General features: G+C 43.8%; 1 protein-coding gene across 1 annotated transcript in view; it reads right to left on the bottom strand.

The window, feature by feature from the left end:
• Window positions 1–153: 153 nt before the first annotated feature.
• Window positions 154–19,351, bottom strand: part of ERGIC1 (endoplasmic reticulum-golgi intermediate compartment 1) — a 62,573-nt gene continuing 43,375 nt past the window's right edge. Inside the window, exons 6-10 of the mRNA XM_054168250.1 lie at window positions 18,842–18,946; window positions 13,660–13,720; window positions 12,362–12,462; window positions 9,550–9,672; window positions 154–3,643 (exon numbers count right to left, since the gene is read on the bottom strand). Coding sequence (XP_054024225.1) covers window positions 3,536–3,643; window positions 9,550–9,672; window positions 12,362–12,462; window positions 13,660–13,720; window positions 18,842–18,946 — 498 coding nt within the window. The 3' untranslated portion in view covers window positions 154–3,535. The remainder of the gene's footprint in view (window positions 3,644–9,549; window positions 9,673–12,361; window positions 12,463–13,659; window positions 13,721–18,841; window positions 18,947–19,351) is intronic.

Below are 19,351 nucleotides of genomic sequence, written 5' to 3'. Positions count from 1 at the left end.
TAACATACTACAGGACTATGTCCTCCCTCCTGCCCCTCTTTCCCTTCTTCCAAAGAGCTTATTTCATCTGCAACTTCAAATGGCTATTCTAATGACCCTTCACAGTCATTTTCAGGCCAAACAGTTTGTGTACCACACAGATTAAAAAAAAAAAACACAACCCCAACAACTTTAAATGAGAAATATTCAGAAATTAATACAGACATTACCATCCACACTGCAGATTCTACTTCTTACAGAGCAGCAGCTGAATGCAAGTATTTGATAAAGCAGGTCAAACATTCACAAATGCATGTCTTGCCACTGCTCCTTACCCCATTTCAATTACTTTTTTTTTTCCCCTCAAAAACCAACCTTCAGCAGGGCCACACACTGCCTAGAATAAACCTAAACATGGACTTCCCTAGAGCTAAAAACATTAACAATTTTATGCCACAAGGTCTTGCTGTAAGATGGAGCATAGCTTTAGAGGGACTTACTTGAACTGGAGTATATACAAGTTCTAAATACTTCACTTCCTATAGGGCTATCTTTCTTGGAAAACCACAAATACTTCTGGCAAAATACTGCCTTGAAAGTCAGGAAAACCAGATCAACATCTACAAGCGATCGTTTTCCTCCCACTATGACTTGAAATTGGTTGCATTGGTGTTTAAAAGCATAACTAATCTAATTTTGTCTCTAGGAAGTGTTTGAAAATGAAACTGGCATCTAATGAGACACGTATGCACGGGGCAGGACTGCTGTGACAGTAACTACCTCGCTTTCACATTTGGGGAGATGAAGAGCAGATTCTTCTGTAAACATGAGGCAGCATCCTTACATGACCCAAGCCAGCCACGTATGAAGGACAAGCTCACCACAACTTCCAGCAGACCCAGAAGGTAGCCTTGGCTTGGCAGTACTTAAATGCTTACACCTGGTTTAGGGGACTGAAGCGTGGACTGTTTCTTTGGGGGAGTTTTGCCAGAACATGAGTACAATCTGGTTTCCACATCTAGTGAAAAAAGTGATTTATTAGGTTATTGCAGTGGACATTTTGGCAGAGAAAGCAGGCACACTGAAGTATGCATCTGCTATTTCCAAAAAGAGCCAAACAATTTCACTAGTCTGGGTTAGAGAACTGGCCTGGACTGCAGAGAAGGCAGCACCGAATTCGGACAGAGGATGGGGAGAAGGGCAGAAATAACGCACCAGAGACAAACAGGAATCTCCAATCGGCTTTGCTCGTTTGTGTCGAAGAAACCATAGGAGGGAAGAGACTTCAGAAAACTAACAGCACAAATCCACCCCTGCTGCAAAGATCTTCTCTTGCACAGCTCAGGAGAAGCACGCGCTGGGACAGTACTAAAAATCACATCCTTCTAAATCCACTGGGTTCACAAGCTGTGAGCTAAGATGCAAAAAAATTCAAGAGGAAAAAGTAGGACATTTTTGCCATAAGCTTCAAGCTGGTCACAGTGGATTAGAGGAAATCCTCCAGCTAGCAAGAGAAGCAATTGCAATGGAAAATCCCAGCTCCTCTCGGGCACCGCCGCCATCCGGCGGGTACCGCTGGCGGGCACACGGACGCACGCACCGAAATGAAGACAAGCATCTCATTTTCAAGTTGATTTTTGTAAATGGAAAAAAAAAATATGTATAAAATCTATCCATACATTAACAGATACAGGAAGGTACACAATCCAGTTTACACCTAAAGTTACAGCAATCAGTCCATAGTAAGAACAGGGAAGAATTCCAATGCTGTAATTTGTCCGAAGTCACTGCGGGACAGAGGACGGCAAGGGAAGGAGGGTTGGCTTCTGGTTTTCTGATGTCTGGATAAAACTGGCTACCTTCTCTACTTCCAAAGCAATGAGACAATTTCAACAGACATGTATGAGGAATAGTTTTTGAAATGTATCTGACTTTAGCATTAACACTGAATATGCAAAGATTCATATTATTACATCATAAGGCTCGGATACTTTTGCCTCCAGGAAAGGGCAGTGGGCAGTAGATATTATCCAAGAGAAATCCTACAGCCATCTTAAGATTTTACAGCATTGAGTTAAAGATTTGTATTCTCATGACTTTTATCCATCCTGAAACACTCAAAATTTTTGTATCCTCAGCTCAGACATTTACAAAGCATGCAGAGACTGTTACTACTTAAGGAACATTTAAGAGGCTATGGAAAATGTCCTGGTTGGCATGGGTCTAATTTTACTGAACTCATGGCTACCACTACATGCAAGCCCCACCTGGCAGTGGTTTTTCCTCTCACACCTCCATTCACTGGAGGCTCCAGAAGAGAAGGCTTGAATGAATGGGCATGGAAGCTCAGGTACCATTTTAAGGAGTAAAACTAAGCAACAACTAGCTGAGGCCAGCTTGTGGGAATGCCTGCCCTGCAATTGGTGTACCTGTGGGTGAACAGTGTCAGTCTAGGGCTCAAAGAAGATGCCTGGCTGAATTTTAAAGGAAAAGGGAGGCACCTTAAATCCTGAAATGACAGACTCCCTGTGTGTTGACAGGTGTATCTGATCTACACACACAAAGCAAGATTGTAGGCTGTGCTCCTCCACCCAGAAGACTGCAGCATTTTTTTGAACACACTTTTCAAAATAACAACAACAACAACAATAATAATAAATCAGAAGTGCAGAATCCAGACTGTTGGGTGGTCTGTGTTTAAAAAACATAAGAAAGAATAAAAGCTAATGCTGTAAAGACAACTATTCCCTTTCAAAGCAAAGGCCACATAAAACTGTGTTGCTCAGTTTGGTTTTTACTTCATGCCACCTGTAAACACAAGACTGGATATTCAGTTTCTGGGAAGAAATGAAACCACTTTTACATCCAGAGAAAAGGAAAGGCCCTCCACTGCCTGGATCACAAATTACCCAGGAAAAGGTAGGTGGGGGAAGGCTTCCTCTTCTCATATGCTCATTTCATTAGAAAGGTCATATCTAAACAAAAGAGCTTTCAATAAAAGCACAAAACATTTCTTGATGTTATTTCTGCCCTCTGTCTCTAAAATTTGCTATGGGGACTAACACTTCCCATTCCTCACCAACAGACACATCACCTTTTTGGCACCAAGGGTGTAATTCCTTCCTAATGTATACTTTTGCCTTATACAAAAATCGATTGTCTAATCATGCAAATCCCACAGAATTCCAAAAAAGTGCCACAAGACAGTTCAACTCTTTGCAATCTACTACCTAGTTTGTACACTGCCATAGGAACTTCCCAGAGAACAGACTGTCATCCTCACTTAGATTTCATGGTGAATTTCATGTATGACATTTCAACCTCGCTCTCTAGGGGAAGAGAATTGAAATCCACACCCTGATTCCACCGATTTTTCACTCTGAGAGCTCTGAAATGCATGAAGATTCCCTTGATTTGTTGAAGACATCTTCACTGAACAGCCTGATTAGAGGAAAACTTACTGATTCAATCAAATAGAAAATAAAGACAAAAACAGGTAGTGGTAGATTTCTCAATCTTCGCTCCTGTCCTTGAAGACTAGGGTGGAGTATCACTGCTACTGCATTTTCCCCAGCTGGATCTTCTTCCAGGCCTCTGATGCTGTGAAAATGCAGGAGTCAAGGATCCCAGCTACAGTAAATGTTCCTCCAATGATGGCACATATCTGAAATGTACAGAGAGAGGAGACAGGTTTGTCAGTGATAAGGGAACCATCTATGCAGCTTGAAACTGGGGGGAAGGATAATACTGCCTGCTGCTAGGGCATTTTCTGGAAGCACAGTTAAGACCTGCGTAACAGCACTGGGAACATAATTATAGCACAATCATTCAGGAAAACCATCCTCTACAGTGGAACAATTTAGTGCTATCCTGAACTCATCACAGCCTGAGCTGATCATAAATCCCAGCTCCTAGGAGGCTGCAGTACAAATGCTGCTCCTTTCTGGGATGAACTCCACCTAACAAAGCTTTCTAGAAGTACTGTGTTGCTCATCTCTTCCTACTACTGTTTTCTATTATAAATACCACAGCCTTGTAGTCTTTTCCCTATTTCACAAGATACAGCATTTGAAAACAGGCAGAAGACAACTTAAATAGCATGTGAAGGACAGTGACTAACAGAGAAACCTAGCTACCAGTGACACCTACAGCTAAGTCTGTCTAACACTTTCCATTACAGGGCACCCATTACAAAAGTACTGCCAGCTTAACTCTTTGTGGGCCAAAGTTTGCCATGCAAGATGTCTCAGGCTGAATAACTTAAACACTGGTAGAAACATGTGATCATTGTCAAGAACAGAGTTGGGGAAAAAGAATTAATCCCCCCAATTAGCATAACAGCCTACTTCAGTGCTAGAAAAGCCACAAAAGTATTTTGATACATCAAACCAATGACCACACCAATTTGGCTCAGAGCACTGAAAATCAGGGGGCATCACTTATGAACTTGCAACACATTGCTTCAATTCCTGTATCTATGAAATGGGGACAATGTCAAACTTGATTCCCAAGGAAACCACAAAGGAAAACATATTTAAAGGAATCAGTACCATGACAATAACTAACTTGGAGTCCTTGTGGAAATATGGAACTTATACTCGGGTCTGGATTCATACAAACCACTTGCTACTGAAAAATCAAATACTGTAGGATTGGACAAAATGCTGCTCACAGGGTGCCACCCCACGCCACACAGTGCACAAGGCAGGGTTCACATGGAAAGTATGATGCTCAATAATGTAACCTAATAACATGTAACAGCCAAGCTGTAATTACGTAGGGCCTGGCATTTCCTAACTCCCACGTTTTTGACTTCATAACTGTTGTGCTCTTTTAATGTGGCCTTTTACATTACATAGGATTAGGTGGCTCTGAAAATAAGAGACATCAGGTCAGTGAGAGGGGACATGATGCAGAGCTTACCTCCTGAGAAGGGCCTGCCTAGGATGTTGCTGGGAGCTAGAAGCTGGGAGAGAGAGAGGAACCCCAAATCCATAAGCCAATGTAGCAGGGTTTCGGGGAAATGCAACGCAAATGACACAGAAGGGAATCGGTGCCACACTAGACCTACCATGCCATGTCTCTTCTCCCACACATCACTACACCCCGTGGGCAAAGTTAACAAACAAGTAACATAGCAGCAGCAGTGTTCAGCTCAGCAGGGAGCTAGCAGTGGCACCAGAACAAACAGTTCATTACCGGTGAGCGAAGGCAGCAAGGATAAAGCGCTCATTTACATGCGTATTTATAACCCGGCCGTGTGCACTCAGTGAGCTGGATGAAACGAAGAGCTGCAGTAAACCTGGCTTCTGCGGGGCAGTTGGCATCCCAGCAGATAAAGGCTTCAAAAACCAGAGCACCAGCTCCAGGCAGAGTTAGTATTTTTAGGGGACAAGTCCGGCTCCTGCGCCCTCTGCCCCCCTCCTGGCTGTCCCTCAGAGCGTGACGCAGGGAAAGGGACCGCAACGGAGTTGGCTTATTTCAGCCCACAGCAGCTCAGCTGACAGGGGACGTTACGCCACCAACAACACCAACCCATCCAACACTAAGATTTTGCATCATACGGGAGGAAAATCTGATTTCAGTGCAGCAGTGCAAGGGGGTGGGAAATAGGAAAAAAAGAATGAAATATATATATATATAATATATATTCATCAGCACAGCTCTGCACTGCTGAGTGCTGATGAGTCACACACACCTGGCATTCGCTTGGAGCCTGCCTCCCAGCACGCACACAGCTCTCTCGTTTCGTTGTGACAAAAAAAAAAAAGAGGTAGCACCAGGGCTGGTCTTTAGGTCAGCACAGAAGCTGCACCACTGCGTTTCTCTCTCATCACGGTTCTAATACGTGTGGCGCGTTGCTCTGTCGCAGCGCCGAAGGAAGTTAGGCAGCAGGAACTTATTTATATTTAATGGAGTTTCATACTGGGAATGATCTGCCTTTGGCTCCATGAGGTTACAGCTTGAGTCAGGCCCAACCATTAAAGGAGGAAGGAAAAGAAATATAGAAGTGTAATAATTGCAGCAGTAAGAGATCATCTAACGTGAGACACACATGAGGGCTTTGAACAGAGTATGATCAGAGGACAGTGGTTGGGATGCAGACTGAAGTCTAATAGAAAACATGAGTGGGTATGTAGGAGCAGGCAAGGCTGCAAGCAAGATGACAAAAGGGCAAGTGTCAGATACGTGACTGTGAACCTCTGGGATGTCTTAAAATCTGAGAATTACTTTTAAGACTGGAAGGGACCAGTAGGACCCCCAGGGTAATTCCTAGCAAAGGAAGCTGCAGAATCCCACCCAGAGATTTCTGGCTGACCTGTGGCACACCTTGTAGAAATATGCTGTCTTGGTTTTAAAAACGCCATGGGACTGAGTTTATATCTGTCAGTAGCAGGTCCCATGGCTGAAATAATTCCCCCTGCAACCATTCTCTGCTCCCTATTATTATTTCCAGTTTGAGGTTTTTTACACCCAGAGGGCAGCCAAATAATCTTGTATCAGGAAAAAATTACTTATTCATTTATTTGGATTTTGAATGCTTCAGAAGAACTTTGGCTTGGTTTCTTCCCTTCTTTCCCCTCTCAGTCCTTAGACTGACCTCATGATAAAACCTCCTTTTAGTTTGGCTTCTTACAGGAACTCATAAATTTTCAGAAGTGAAACTTTCCCTCTTGCTCCATAACCTCAACCACGAGGCCATGAATGGCTTCCCTTTGTGGAAAGATGCCTTGATTTTATGCAGTAAAGTGTCACAGGCAAAACCTACTGTGCTTAACACTGATTCACAAGCAATACAGAAATCTTCTTTAGTATTGAATTTTTTGAAGCGTGTAAACCAATGCCTTTTGTACTGCACCTCTCCACATGGAATAGTCCCTCCACAGTATATCCTTACCTCCAACATCAACACTGTTTCCTCCCTAAAGTCTCTTTCAAGCTCACAGGATCTTCCTGGTGCCCAGGACACATTTCCATCTACTGAAAGCCACTGGAGTGCCCTAGTAAACAATCAGCTCACTAAAAGGAGTTGCAGATGATTTCCCCCTACCTCACAGCCGCTCTCGTGGTTTTTAAATTAAGCAGCTGCTGCTCAGAAAAAGCTGATGGTTTCCATGGCCAGCCCCCTTCAGCAGGGACTCCAGATGCCCCAGCACAATCCCTCTCTGGACCTCAGCCCAGTCCTCATCATCAGTAACTGGTCTCCAGAGCAACTGTGATGTAAAAGGCCATGCTGGAGATACAGGAAGGGGCAATGGAAAGGACAACGGAACAGCACATGTCATCAAAACAGGGCAAGGAAACCCACGACAAAAGGTGTTTTGATCCTCTGCAGCACTGCTCCCCTCCTCCAACCTTTTCAATGCCACCTTGAACACTTTAAAGCTTTAAGTGTAGCAATACACAGCCAAGGCTGCCCTACTGTAAAACATTCCTAGCCTAAATGAGAGCAAGAGCAGGTCATCTGTACCAGGGCTGGATGGTCTAGATTGATAGTCAAGACACAGCATCTCTAACAAGGATCAGCCACATCTGACAAGGGTCTAAGGGTCTGGCACCCATGTCTGATGTACTGCGTAACAGCTGTTGCAGGTATCAGTGTCATCCACCCCTCTCCACAGGAAGGATGTTCAATTAAAATGACCCCCAAATGAGCTGCTTGAGACTACAGCCATTCATAAAAACCAAAGCAGACAAAAATCAGCTGTAAAACTTCTTTTCTAGCATTCTAACAGCCAGAGCATGCCTGGCTAACTTTACAGCAGACAGGATGGGGCAAAATTCTTTTGGGGGCCATCTCAAATCCAAAAGGTCATTGTGGCAACCAGTGAGGGAAGCCTCTCCTGTGGACCCCTTATGTAAACTCTGAAGCACAGGATCAAATCTAACAAAGGTGCTATTTATATGCATTCGATGGCGTAGCAGCAGTAAATTAATGCTAGCAGCAGACATGACAAAGAATAATGCCAGCTATCAATCAATTCCAAACACTGTTTCCCATTAAAAACACCTCCACATCCTCACCCTCCAGAAGATGCGTAAGAAACCTATGACAGCAAATCGTTAGGGAAAGAAGTAGAGGCAGTATAAGATGCCAAGTCATAAAATGCTGATGTTTGACCTTTTTGAGGATTATGTTTTGAAACCAAGCAGGCTGCCAAGAAGAGAAGGTCTGAAACCACAACATTTAGATTTTGTTGGAGTCTCCTTCTCTTGATATTTGTGTATCTTAGAGATCACATGCATTTCTGAAGTGAAGTGAAAGGAACTTGGTGTTTATCTGAAACTGCAAAATCAAAATCTTTAAGTGCAACACAGCCACATTGTTTATGTTACTTCCAATTAAAAGATCCCAACAGTTTAGAAATGAAAATCCAAGGTCTTTGTTCCAGTCAATTTATCAACTCCTTCATGTTCTAATATGCCTCACTGGCACAGCAGACTGCAGCTTCAATTCTAAGCCAACTGCCTCAGGACATTGGTTTTTTTTAAAGTTCTGGAAGATCTTTAAATAGCTCTTTGCCTAACTAGCAGTTTGGACAGCACAGCTTTGTTAGAGATGCTGAGGTCAGTACTGCAGGATGTTATCTGGGCAGATCGAAACACAACTCCTCAGGAAAATACCTCTGGAATTTGATAATGCAGCTCTCCTCCACTTCTACCCAAAAGCAAATGCCTGGACCTGGCAAACTCGTATTAAGAACGTGTCCAGAGAAGGGCAACAAGGCTGGGGAGAGGCCTTGAGCACCAGCCCTATGAGGTGAGGCTGAGGGAGCTGGGATTGTTTAGCCTGGAGAAGAGGAGGCTCAGGGGTGACCTCATTGCCCTCTACAACTACCTGAAAGGTGTTTGTAGCCAGGAAGGGGTTGGTCTCTTCTCCCAGGCAACCAGCACCAGAACAAGGGGACACAGTCTCAAGCTGCACCAGGGGAAGTTTAGGCTTGAGGTGAGGAGAAAGTTCTTCACCGAGCGAGTCATTCATCATTGGAATGGCCTGTCCAGGGAGGTGGTGGAGTCACCATCCCTGGAGGTGTTCAAGAGGGGACTGGACGTGGCACTTGGTGCCATGGTCTAGTCATGAGGTCTGTGGTGACAGGCTGGACTCAATGATCCTCGAGGTCTCTTCCAGCCTTAGTGATACTGTGATACTGTAAGCCAAGTAGCAACCTGAGTAAAACAGCTGCCCTGCAGCCTCTGTGAGTTGCATCTCATCATTAGAGAGATGGTTTATTGCAGCATGCTTTCCTGCATACTCCATTAGCTTTACTTCCAAGTTTCTGATGTGCTGCAATAGCACCCATCTTGCCTAGACAGAGTTTGGCACTTCTGGAACAGGATCATTTTCTTCTTGAACCTAGCTATTAAATCAAATTGTCACGGCACAGGGGTTGCCAGTTACCTCATTTACACTTCAGTTCAACTGCAGTGATGTACTGCTTTATATCAATCATGTCACAATGTTTCTGTGTCTCTGAACACAGAAACTCAATTCTTCTGGACAAGAAATGCTCAGAAGAGAAAAGAAAGGCAGGCAGGAGAAGGGAGAATTAGAGGCTGAGAGTCACTCACCGATGTGATAAACCTGTACAAAGGCTGTCGCCTCTCTGTGTATTTCACTGTGATGGGGCTCAAATCGTAGCGAAACCAGATAGCTGGGATAATGCGGCCAGTGTGACTGTAGGCTACATACTCCTGCAAGAGAAGGGGGGAAAGGGCAGAAAACATGAGCAATCTCCTGCCTGATACAACGTCTGCAACATAACTGCTTCTGTAAATCCTGCCCTTCCTCCACTGGTTAGTGCTTAATGATCAGACTGAAAGAAGCAAACAGCTAATTCCCGTATGACTGCCCACCTCCCATCCTTATCAAGCAGCACCTACAGTCTGATAATGACATAGCTGGGAACAGAGAGTGATGGAGCTTACTCTCACCATCCAAAGCTACAGAAATGAACATAAAGGTTGTCATTGATTTCTCTGGCTTAGATCTGCTCCATTTAAATACCAGCAGCCTCGAAGCTGTTGCAGGGGAATTTTTTTTTCTGTCAGTATGTACATTTTATACTGGGATATTAATCAAAGAGAATTGAGTTTGTGAGAACCTGAAAATCCAATTCTTGTCCACACACTTAGAATAGCAAGCAGCAGCTCTGGTCTGTAAGGCTCCCTTCACGTTGGGACCAACAACATGAATACTTGGCCCACTCAATATGAATCATATAAAGCCATGTTTAAAAATCACACTGAAAGCCAAACTGAAACTCTAAGCACAGAAATATTGGCAAAGGTTCAAACAATATTCCCAGCTGGCTTGTGAGAGACATCTTCAGATTGCCAGCCACACTCTCCTGAACAAGGCATTTCTTTAGTAGCAGGTACAGTGCAATCAATCAGGCACAGGACAACATCCCAGCAAGACACACTGCACAATGCCAACGGAGAGCAGATACTAACATCAACTTAGTATCAAAAGTCATGTCTTTTTGAGCAAGTATTTTTTTCTGTGCTCTCAGTGGAAATATCCATCAATTTTCAGGGATCAGGACATTTATTTTGACAGACAGAAGAAAATTCAAAGAAAAACAGGCTGGGGATTCAGCAATCCAATGAGAGCCATCCACACTGGCATGGCCCACACTGCCTCTTTACCCAGCTTCTCTTCCCTTCTTTAGTTCTAAGACATGCCTGCCAACTCAGATGACCTCTTTGACTTCAATTCTCCATGACACACAAGCAAAGACAACCTCAGATATTCCAGAAAGATGAAGAAACGTGCATGGTACAAAAAAGATAATTTTACCCTCTGCAAGCCCACAGAGAGCTAGTAAAACAGCATATATTTGCTTCACTAATCTCTTATAAATTCCAGCCTTCCCTTTGTTTAGTTTCTTTCCCATGGATGACAAGAGAAGCAGAAGGCAGCTGAACTCTATAGTCATAATATTTTCAGGCCTCTTAGTACAGAAGTTCTGCAGTATGTCTTGGGACTGTGGCTATCTGAGGAAGAAAGGAACCAGAGGGTCAAGGAGATAAGAGGGGAGAGGAGGCAGACAGTCCACACTGAAGACTCTATTCCTCTCTTGATACTAGTCAGTCTGGGCCAGACTATCCTAACAGCTTCCAATCTCTCTTTCCCATTGATGGGTCTGGGAGTCAAGAACGGAAGCACCGATACGAGTATCTGTATTGTTTTAATGAGAAGAAAATGCAGAGGCAGCACTGTTTCTTTGCACTTCAGTTTTGATAGGACTGACCTCATTTTCTTCCTTCCTCTCCCCTTTTCCCCACCAGCAATTCTGCCCTAATGAGTCAGTGCTGGCCGAACGCCCCAGTTTGCAACCATGGTCAGAGAAGTGTCAAAAGCTGCTGCTGTTCTCCACATTACTTTCAGAACTTGTGTTGCAAGAGTCTTATCAGAACACCAGTTGTGACAATAAGCAGAACAAATGCACTCTAATCTGAACAGAGGGAGACATCCAAATCATTGGGACACACTGTACAAGCAAGTCTAAAAGTCACTACACAGGAATCTTGATCTGAGAAGCAGTCCATGAGACTATGTGCTTGATTCTCAGTTATGGTAAGCTAGCAGTAATTAGGTATTATAAACTGATTTGGGATTTTCATTGAGCACCTGACTGCAATCATGTTCCATTTCAAAATGTTCTTTTCTCTTAAAAAAAAGAAACAGATTTGCCTGGGTATTTTCAAAGATCAATACCTTGTATTATTAAAATGAAAACATCTTCACATTTAACATAAATTAAGAATTATGAAGTTACAACAACCATCACAATCTACGGTAATAAACCAGGTACTGTGAAATAGTCAACTAACATGTATTTACTGCTGCAGGTGAAGTGGCTTAATATCTGAAATAAGTATTTGTAAAAAGCTAAAAACTCTGCTGACTTGTTTGTTTGGTACCTCCATCACAACTGAGACTTTCACTAATAAAACCATCTGTAAGTGCTCTTCTGTGTGTTTAGCTGGATCGCAGTTTCCATCCAGATGCACCTTGACACAGATCACAAGGGCTTCTGCAGCACGTAAAAGCCTTCCACGTAGCTCATAGAAATCTAGATCTGCTAAACCAACGTGTGAAATTACCCTTCTCTAGTTTTAAAACAATATCACCACCTGCTGACAAGCCCTCACAGTCCCAACCCTGGTAAACGCCAGCATCAGGAGCAACAGGAAGCCTCAGGCTAAAGAGCTTCAGTTCCTCCTTCTCCCAGCAGAGGCTACTGCTCACCTACAAACAAATGTACATGGCTGCAGAGCAGAGGAGCAAGAGGGAGAAAGAATGATGACTGAAGATCCTCCATGCATCCACTGGGCTGCAATGAGGAGCTGCTCTGAGAGCCACATGCTTCTTTACCTTATTTGCTACAGTATACTGGTACGAGTATCGCTGTTTGCCGCTCATGTCTTCATACACTGTCGGGACAATCTTCAGTATGTAATCATGAGATGCAAGAGCTATGGTCAGGAAAGGAAAGTATACATCAGTGTTCAGAGAAAGGAACTACAGCCTACACATTTCAGTGTAGATGTGCAAAATCAGCTAAAACAAATCACAGAAAAGGGAGGTCCCTCCTCCTTAGCTCAGGTTTTGTGACTAAGCAACAATTTCATATCCTATGTTTATGTCCTTTGCACAAACCTTAATAAGGTGGTGGGATGACACCAGAACCTGCCTATCATTCTAAGACTTTTTTAGTACCAGAACCCATGGACATGAGTATTGGGTCACTTGAAACTTTCTAACTGCTTGAAACTTAGCAGCACCACAAAAATAAGCTGTCTTGGTTAAACAAAGAACTAGCTAGAGCTCACTGAGCTGTCAGAGCTGCAGCTCACTGAGCTTCTTTTGACACAAAAATATGAGGCACCACAACCTGTGTAGCCCCATTTCTTATGCACTCCTTTCCTTTTTTTCTTGTATTCCTTCTCCTACATCTGCTTAACAATATTTTTTCCCCATTATTTAAATGGATTGTGCTGGGTTTTCTGTCTGCTGAAACAATTCTAAAATGGAATTCTAAGTTATTTCTCTGCAGGATCCTTTAGATAAGTCTAACACAATATTTGGCTCCGGGAGAAAGACAAAGAAAACATAATTGCCTAGCTTCAGGAACAGCCACAGAAATTTTGTTCCAAGAAGTGGGCATCCTAATACCCTGCAGGAGCCTGAACACTCAAAGGAACAAAAAAAACTACGAATTGTAGCATGCACTGAAAATGTCTGTGCTGCTCATCATAAAGAATGGCAATGAAAATGTTTATCCTTCCAGCCACAGGGTAAGAGTACCAGTTCTTGTACCACAAGAGTATTAGTTCTTGTACCACAAGAACAAGGAAGAGTTCTGGTGGTGGTGACAGCAGCAAAGGGAAGCTATAGGAATAGGAGATTGAGGAAATAAATTAGTAATTCTGAGCTAGTTATAGCAGAGCTGGAGCCAATGTCCAGGTTGCAGAAGGGCTGTGCAAAGGACTTTTTGTGCCAAGCCTTCTCTACAGTACTGGAGAAAATGGAAGTGCCAGTCAGCAAAGACTGGATCATTTTTGGTTAAAGAGGCAAATTAAAGGCTTCTGGATACACCAGTGTTGCATGAATTGCCCTGGTTTCCCTTTTGTAGAGAGTGGCTAAGACCTGTAATCACCAAGAATACATACGATTTGAGCTGAGTTTGTCTGCTCCCTCCAAGGCATTGAATGCTCCATGAACATTATGGACCTGGAAAACAAAAAGACTTGTGAAGCCATGTCAAGAAACTATGTTCTGACTTGGTACTCTCAATTTTTGCTTTCCTATCCTATCCTGTAACAAGATCTACTCAACTTTCCCCAAAACACAGCATCAAACCAGTAAAAGATGACTTGAAATGTCAGTCAGTTACTATCACCACAGAGGCTGCTTCCAAGTAAAAAAAGTAAATTTCACAACATCTTACAAGATGAAACTCCAAAACCACTCCAAAGCTAAAGAAATTGCAACTGGAAGAAGCCAGCTGTGAAATCTCATTGTGAGATGTTTCCTAAGACTTTCGCATGGTTAACTATGAAATTCATTTGTCAAGCTGAAAGGGAAATAAAGGGGAATCACATTCAGGTTAAAACTCAAGAGCTTTCATGTAAAGGTAGCTCATGCCAGAGCAGTTGGGCTTGTAGAGCTTTAACCCATCAGCCCAGCTTTCATACCATGCGTACTGAGCCCTTGGAGATGGGAAGGACACATGCCAACGCTACCATCCATTCAGCTTTTCCTGCAGCAGGCCCCAGGCATGCAAGTATCTGTCTGCCCAGAATAACAGGATTTCCATCCCATGCCTTCCACATACTATGATCTGTAGTCTGATGTCCACCAAGAGAACAATCAATTGGTGAACTCTCTGGACAGGGAAAATCCCACAGCAACAACTGTAGATCAGAGGTTGCATCATTCACACAATGCACCACAAGCTATACAGAAATGACACATAACTCCACAACCCAGAAATTCCTGACCTTAAACCAGACAACAGGGAAGAAGCCTCTGGAAGAAGTATACGGTCGTGGGTGTGACAGAGTTTCATCTCACTAACAGGGCAATGCAACCTCCTTCCCAGACCCTCTCACCAACTGATGGCATGTGGATGTGTTTGTCTCACCCTAATGGCTGTTTTCCTATTCTGAACGCTACAGAGTGGATGACAGTTTGGAGGAAGCAGCAACTGAAGCTGTTTCTCTCCTGAGAAAGGAAATTCTACAAGAGACAAAATCATCAGCAAGTCAAACTGGTAATGTGCTGGGAACAAGGAGAGAGCAAAAGCAACCAACTGAACCTTCTACTGAGCCTTGCAGTCTGCTGACATTTCAAATATTTTACATATCAGAAACCATTTCCAAACTCACATGCAGACTGTACCTATCCTTAGTGTCTATAGCATATGCAGAAAGGGAACCCCTGGACTGGGGACCAGTCTTATGTTCCACTCTTGATACATATAAATCTCATAGCATATCTGGACCAGAGACTTTAAGGGCCACTTCAAACACTCTAATAGTAAATATTTGAATGGTTGCTCAGCAAAAAAAAAAAAGTGAGGTAGCTGTATATTTGGACTTATGTTCTTGCCCTTGGCTGCCCAGCATCCACACTTCTGTCTATATGTAAAAGTTGTCTGCTCTGCATCTGTCTACAAAGCGAGTTTGCATGGCTGAAACTTACAGAACTCCACACAGCCAAAGCCACCAGCCATCTCCACAATTGTCTGTTTCTGTGCCATCAGGTCCTGTGGTGCATCATCTCTGGTGCATCCACTTCGTGAATGAAGGAAAGGCTGTGGATGTTGTTTATCTGGACTTCAGTAAAGCCTTTGACACCATTTCCCACAGCATCCTCCTGGAGAAACTGGCTGCTTATGGCTTGGATGGGTGGGCAATTCACTGGGTTGAGAACTGGCTGGACAGCCAGGCCTGAAGAGTGGTGGTGAACAGTTACATCCATTTGGAAGCCAGTCACAAGGGCTCAGTACTGGGGCCAGTTCTCTTCAATATCTTTATCAATGATCTGGATGAGGGAATGGAGTGCACCCTCAGTAAGTTTGCAGATGACACTAAATTGGGTGGGGGTGTTGATCTGCTTGAGGATAGGAAGGCTCTGCAAAGAGATCTGGACAGGCTGGATCGATGGGCAGTGGTCAGTTTTAAGAAGTTTTACAAGGCCAAGCATCAGGTCCTGCGCTTGGGTCACAAGAACACCATGCAACGCTTGGGGCACAGTGGCTGGAAAGTTGCCTGACAGAAAAGGACCTGGAGGTGTTGGTTGACAGCCAGTTGAACATGAGCCAGCAGTGTGTTCAGGTGGTCAAGAAGGCCACCAGCATCCTGGCCTGGATCAGGAATAGTGTGGCTAGCAGGAGTAGGGAAGCGATTGTGCCCCTCTACTGGGCCCTGGTGAGGTGGTACCTTGGAATAGTGGGTTCAGTTTTGTGCCCCTTACTATGAGAAGGACATTGAGGTGCTAGAGCATGTCCAGAGAAGGGGAGCAAAGCTGGTGAAGGGTCTGGAGAAAAGGTCTTGTGAGGGACAGCTGAGGGAACTGAGGTTGTTTAGTCTGGAGAAGGCTGAGGGGAGACCTCATTGCTCTCTACAAGTCCTTGAAAGGAGGCTGGAGTGAAGTGGGGGTCAGTCTCTTTTCTCTAATGTCAGGTGATAGGATGAGAGGAAGTGGCCTGAAATTGCACCAGGAGAGGTTTAGGTTGGATATTAGGAAACACTTCTTTATGGAAAGAGTGGTCAGGCATTGGAACAAGCTGCCCAGGGATCCGAGGGAGTCGTCATCCCTGCAGGTACTCAAGAAACGTGTGGACATGGCACTTTGGGACATGGTTTAATGGCCATGGTGATGTTAGGTCAATGGTTGGACTTGATGATCTTGAAAGTCTTTTCCAACCAAAACAATTCTATGATTCTATCATCTCCCTCTCCTGTCTTTGCAATATGAATGGCATTTGTAACTCCCAGTCGAGTGTTTTACCATGATTTTCCTTGTGGAATGTTCTGGAGTCCCATTACAATACTTTCTGTCCGTAGACTGCTAATTAATCTCTGCTCTACAAAGTGCACAGGTGTGTTCCTTGGGGGAACATACTTGTTTGTACCTTGTTAAGTACCTGGAGGGACTTCAACAGGAGTAAGCTTTTGTCCACAGTAACAAAATTGCTTTGCAACAGAGAACTTAAGCAATCCTGTTTAGCCAGACGTTCTCAGGACTCACCTGCATTCCCAAGGCCAAATCTAGTACCTGGAGTAGAGGCACAGCAGGCTAGTCTGTGGTTTAACAGTGCCAATACTTTATTCTCCTACAACATGGACCTCACAAAGATGCTTGAAAAGGGCCTTTAACACCCTGGGTTTTAATCTCTACAAATGCATGCAAAGATTTAACTGGACACATAAGGCAGGCAAAGCCCAAGAGCAGGCCAAAATGACTTCCACTCTTGCGACTATCAAGGGAAGCCAAGACCTCTCACAGAGGTTAAAACTAGGATTACTCAATACCACAATCTAGCACTGAAGAGAATGCTATGAATAAAAAACATATCATCCTCTACTTTCCACACCTTATTCTTTACTAGGTTACCTGACATGCAAGAACCTCATTGGTTTGAATTTTGGTCTCATCTACATGAGGGGAAAAAAAATCTACAACAGTCTGCCACTATCGTGCATGAACTACTGTTCGAGGATTGAAGCTCATTCAGTGCCAGGTGAGATTTAAAACTCTGTCTCAAACAGACTGCTTTTTCTAGAGAACACAGCATGGACCTTAGTAGGCCATTCTGGCTGAGCTGGTAACAACCTACAAAGAACTAACTCCCAGCACAAGACACAAGCAAATGAGAAGCTTCTCATCCCCTTTAAGACATGAGCATATATTACATCAAAGCAGGTAAAGACAACCCAAAATATCCAAAGGTGTATCTAGACAGATTTAAAGCTCTCTGTACTTGCTGGCTTTGTACACTGCTTGCTGTATCTTGGCAGCACCTGTTTAGTGAACATATCTTCCTTTAATTTGTGCTGTTGAACTCATGTTTGCCTACAGGATCAGCAGCACCTACATGCTCCGTTCTTGTGTACAGAGATGATGAGTAGTTATTCTGAGCTTTGAAAATACTAATCAGAACTTGTCCAAATCGGGAGCCAATTACATGTTTGCTAGACAGGTTTCTCACCACCCGAACTGAAGAAGCTTGCACACAACTGTCCAGGCTTCTCATCTCATTCATGCTGATTCTGACTCCTTTACTCAAAGCCTCCATGATAAAACAATGGGAACACTACCTCAGAGCACTGATTTCCCACGCAAACTGCAGAACTCCCCATTAGTACTTACCTAATATTTTTCATAATCTCAGTGTGCTTTACAGACACTAAGACAAGCTTATTTATATGCTAATATTTCAGCGTTCCCACACAAGATATTTCCTAAAAGAAGCCAGGAGCGGAGTCAGAAGACTACAAAGCACTGCTTAGACTTGTTAGCATGAAAAAGGGTTTTGGAAGTGGGTGTACAAGAAGCAGACTAATGAGACGTCTGTGCCGAGGAAAGAAGATTACAGAGAGACTATGGGTAAGCAATGTTTAGGGTGAGTCGCAAACTGGGTGTGCACATATGTGACTCCCACCTATGATGCCAGCTCCTTGGAAGTAGGCTAGAGAAGTGCTGTAATCTCTCCTTATTGAGAAATCAGGAATTATTACATAACTTGCAACACCTGGTGAAACTCTATCCACAGGGCAAGTGCACACGTTCAACTTCTTCCCAGCAGGGAACTGGCATTTCTGCATCTAACTTGAGTCTCATGGAACGGGTTTGACTAATAGGTGTTTGCTATACAAGTAAAGTGAAGTGAATTAAAAAGAACCTGTCTGGTGCCACAATAAACAGTAGCAAGCCCACATCTTCCCTTGGTATACTCACTGCTCCTCTGCAAAGGCAGACAAGATTTGTTTGCTGTATTAATATTGAAAACAGTACTGCACGGGATTTTGCAGAGCCATGAATCCTTCCCTCTGCTCCCTGCAGAAAGACAGTCATGTATTTTTCCAAAGACACTTTCAGTTTCAGAGGAAAACAGCAAAGTCACTCTATGACTGAACACTGCTCCTTCCTGAAGTGGTGGCATGCCAACAGTTTGCAAACTCTTCCAGACCGAGTGTACTTTTCATGAAGGCAAGGGATGGCTTTGCTTTCCTCCCCATGCTGTACATGGCCCTTCCACAAAACACAAGCGTGTAATTTTCATGTAACTCTCGAATGATTGCATTCATTCCCCTAGAGGGGGAATTTTCAGAGAAGAGAACTCACCTGTAACTTGTCCCCAAATGAGAGCTTGTGGATGACATGAGTCATGTCAGGATTCTGAGGCTGCGCAGTGGCACTGTGCGTTGACACGTGAAAGTTACCAGGGACCTAAAATTAGTCCAGACAAGGAAGACAGGATTTCACATTTTATCCCTCAAGGCACTGCTAGGCTCTGTGATACGAAGCACAAATGCTTGAATCCATCCAGCTCGGTAGGCTGTATCTACATAGCGGTGTACAACCTCTGGCACATCAGAGAGAGGCTCTGAAATACCTTCCTGCACTTGACCAACACCACCGTACTGCATACAGAGCGGAGATCAGTTACATCCCACAGCCCAAGAGTCTGGCACCCTCACATTGCTGCTGCTGCTGACTTGGGAGGCGATGAGTGGATCACTCCCATCTTTAGGGATTCCTAACACTTAAGGCTATGTCTTTCATCCCTGTTAAAGTAAGATTCATGTCTCTGACAGGCAACAAACAGTTGCTTAACATTTTCCTCCCACAGCT

Source organism: Dryobates pubescens, chromosome 16 (genome assembly GCF_014839835.1).
Source record: "Dryobates pubescens isolate bDryPub1 chromosome 16, bDryPub1.pri, whole genome shotgun sequence".
NCBI classification, from domain to species: domain Eukaryota; kingdom Metazoa; phylum Chordata; class Aves; order Piciformes; family Picidae; genus Dryobates; species Dryobates pubescens.
The sequence above is the reverse complement of the archived record's forward strand: the minus strand, read 5'-3'. Positions and strand labels throughout refer to the sequence as shown.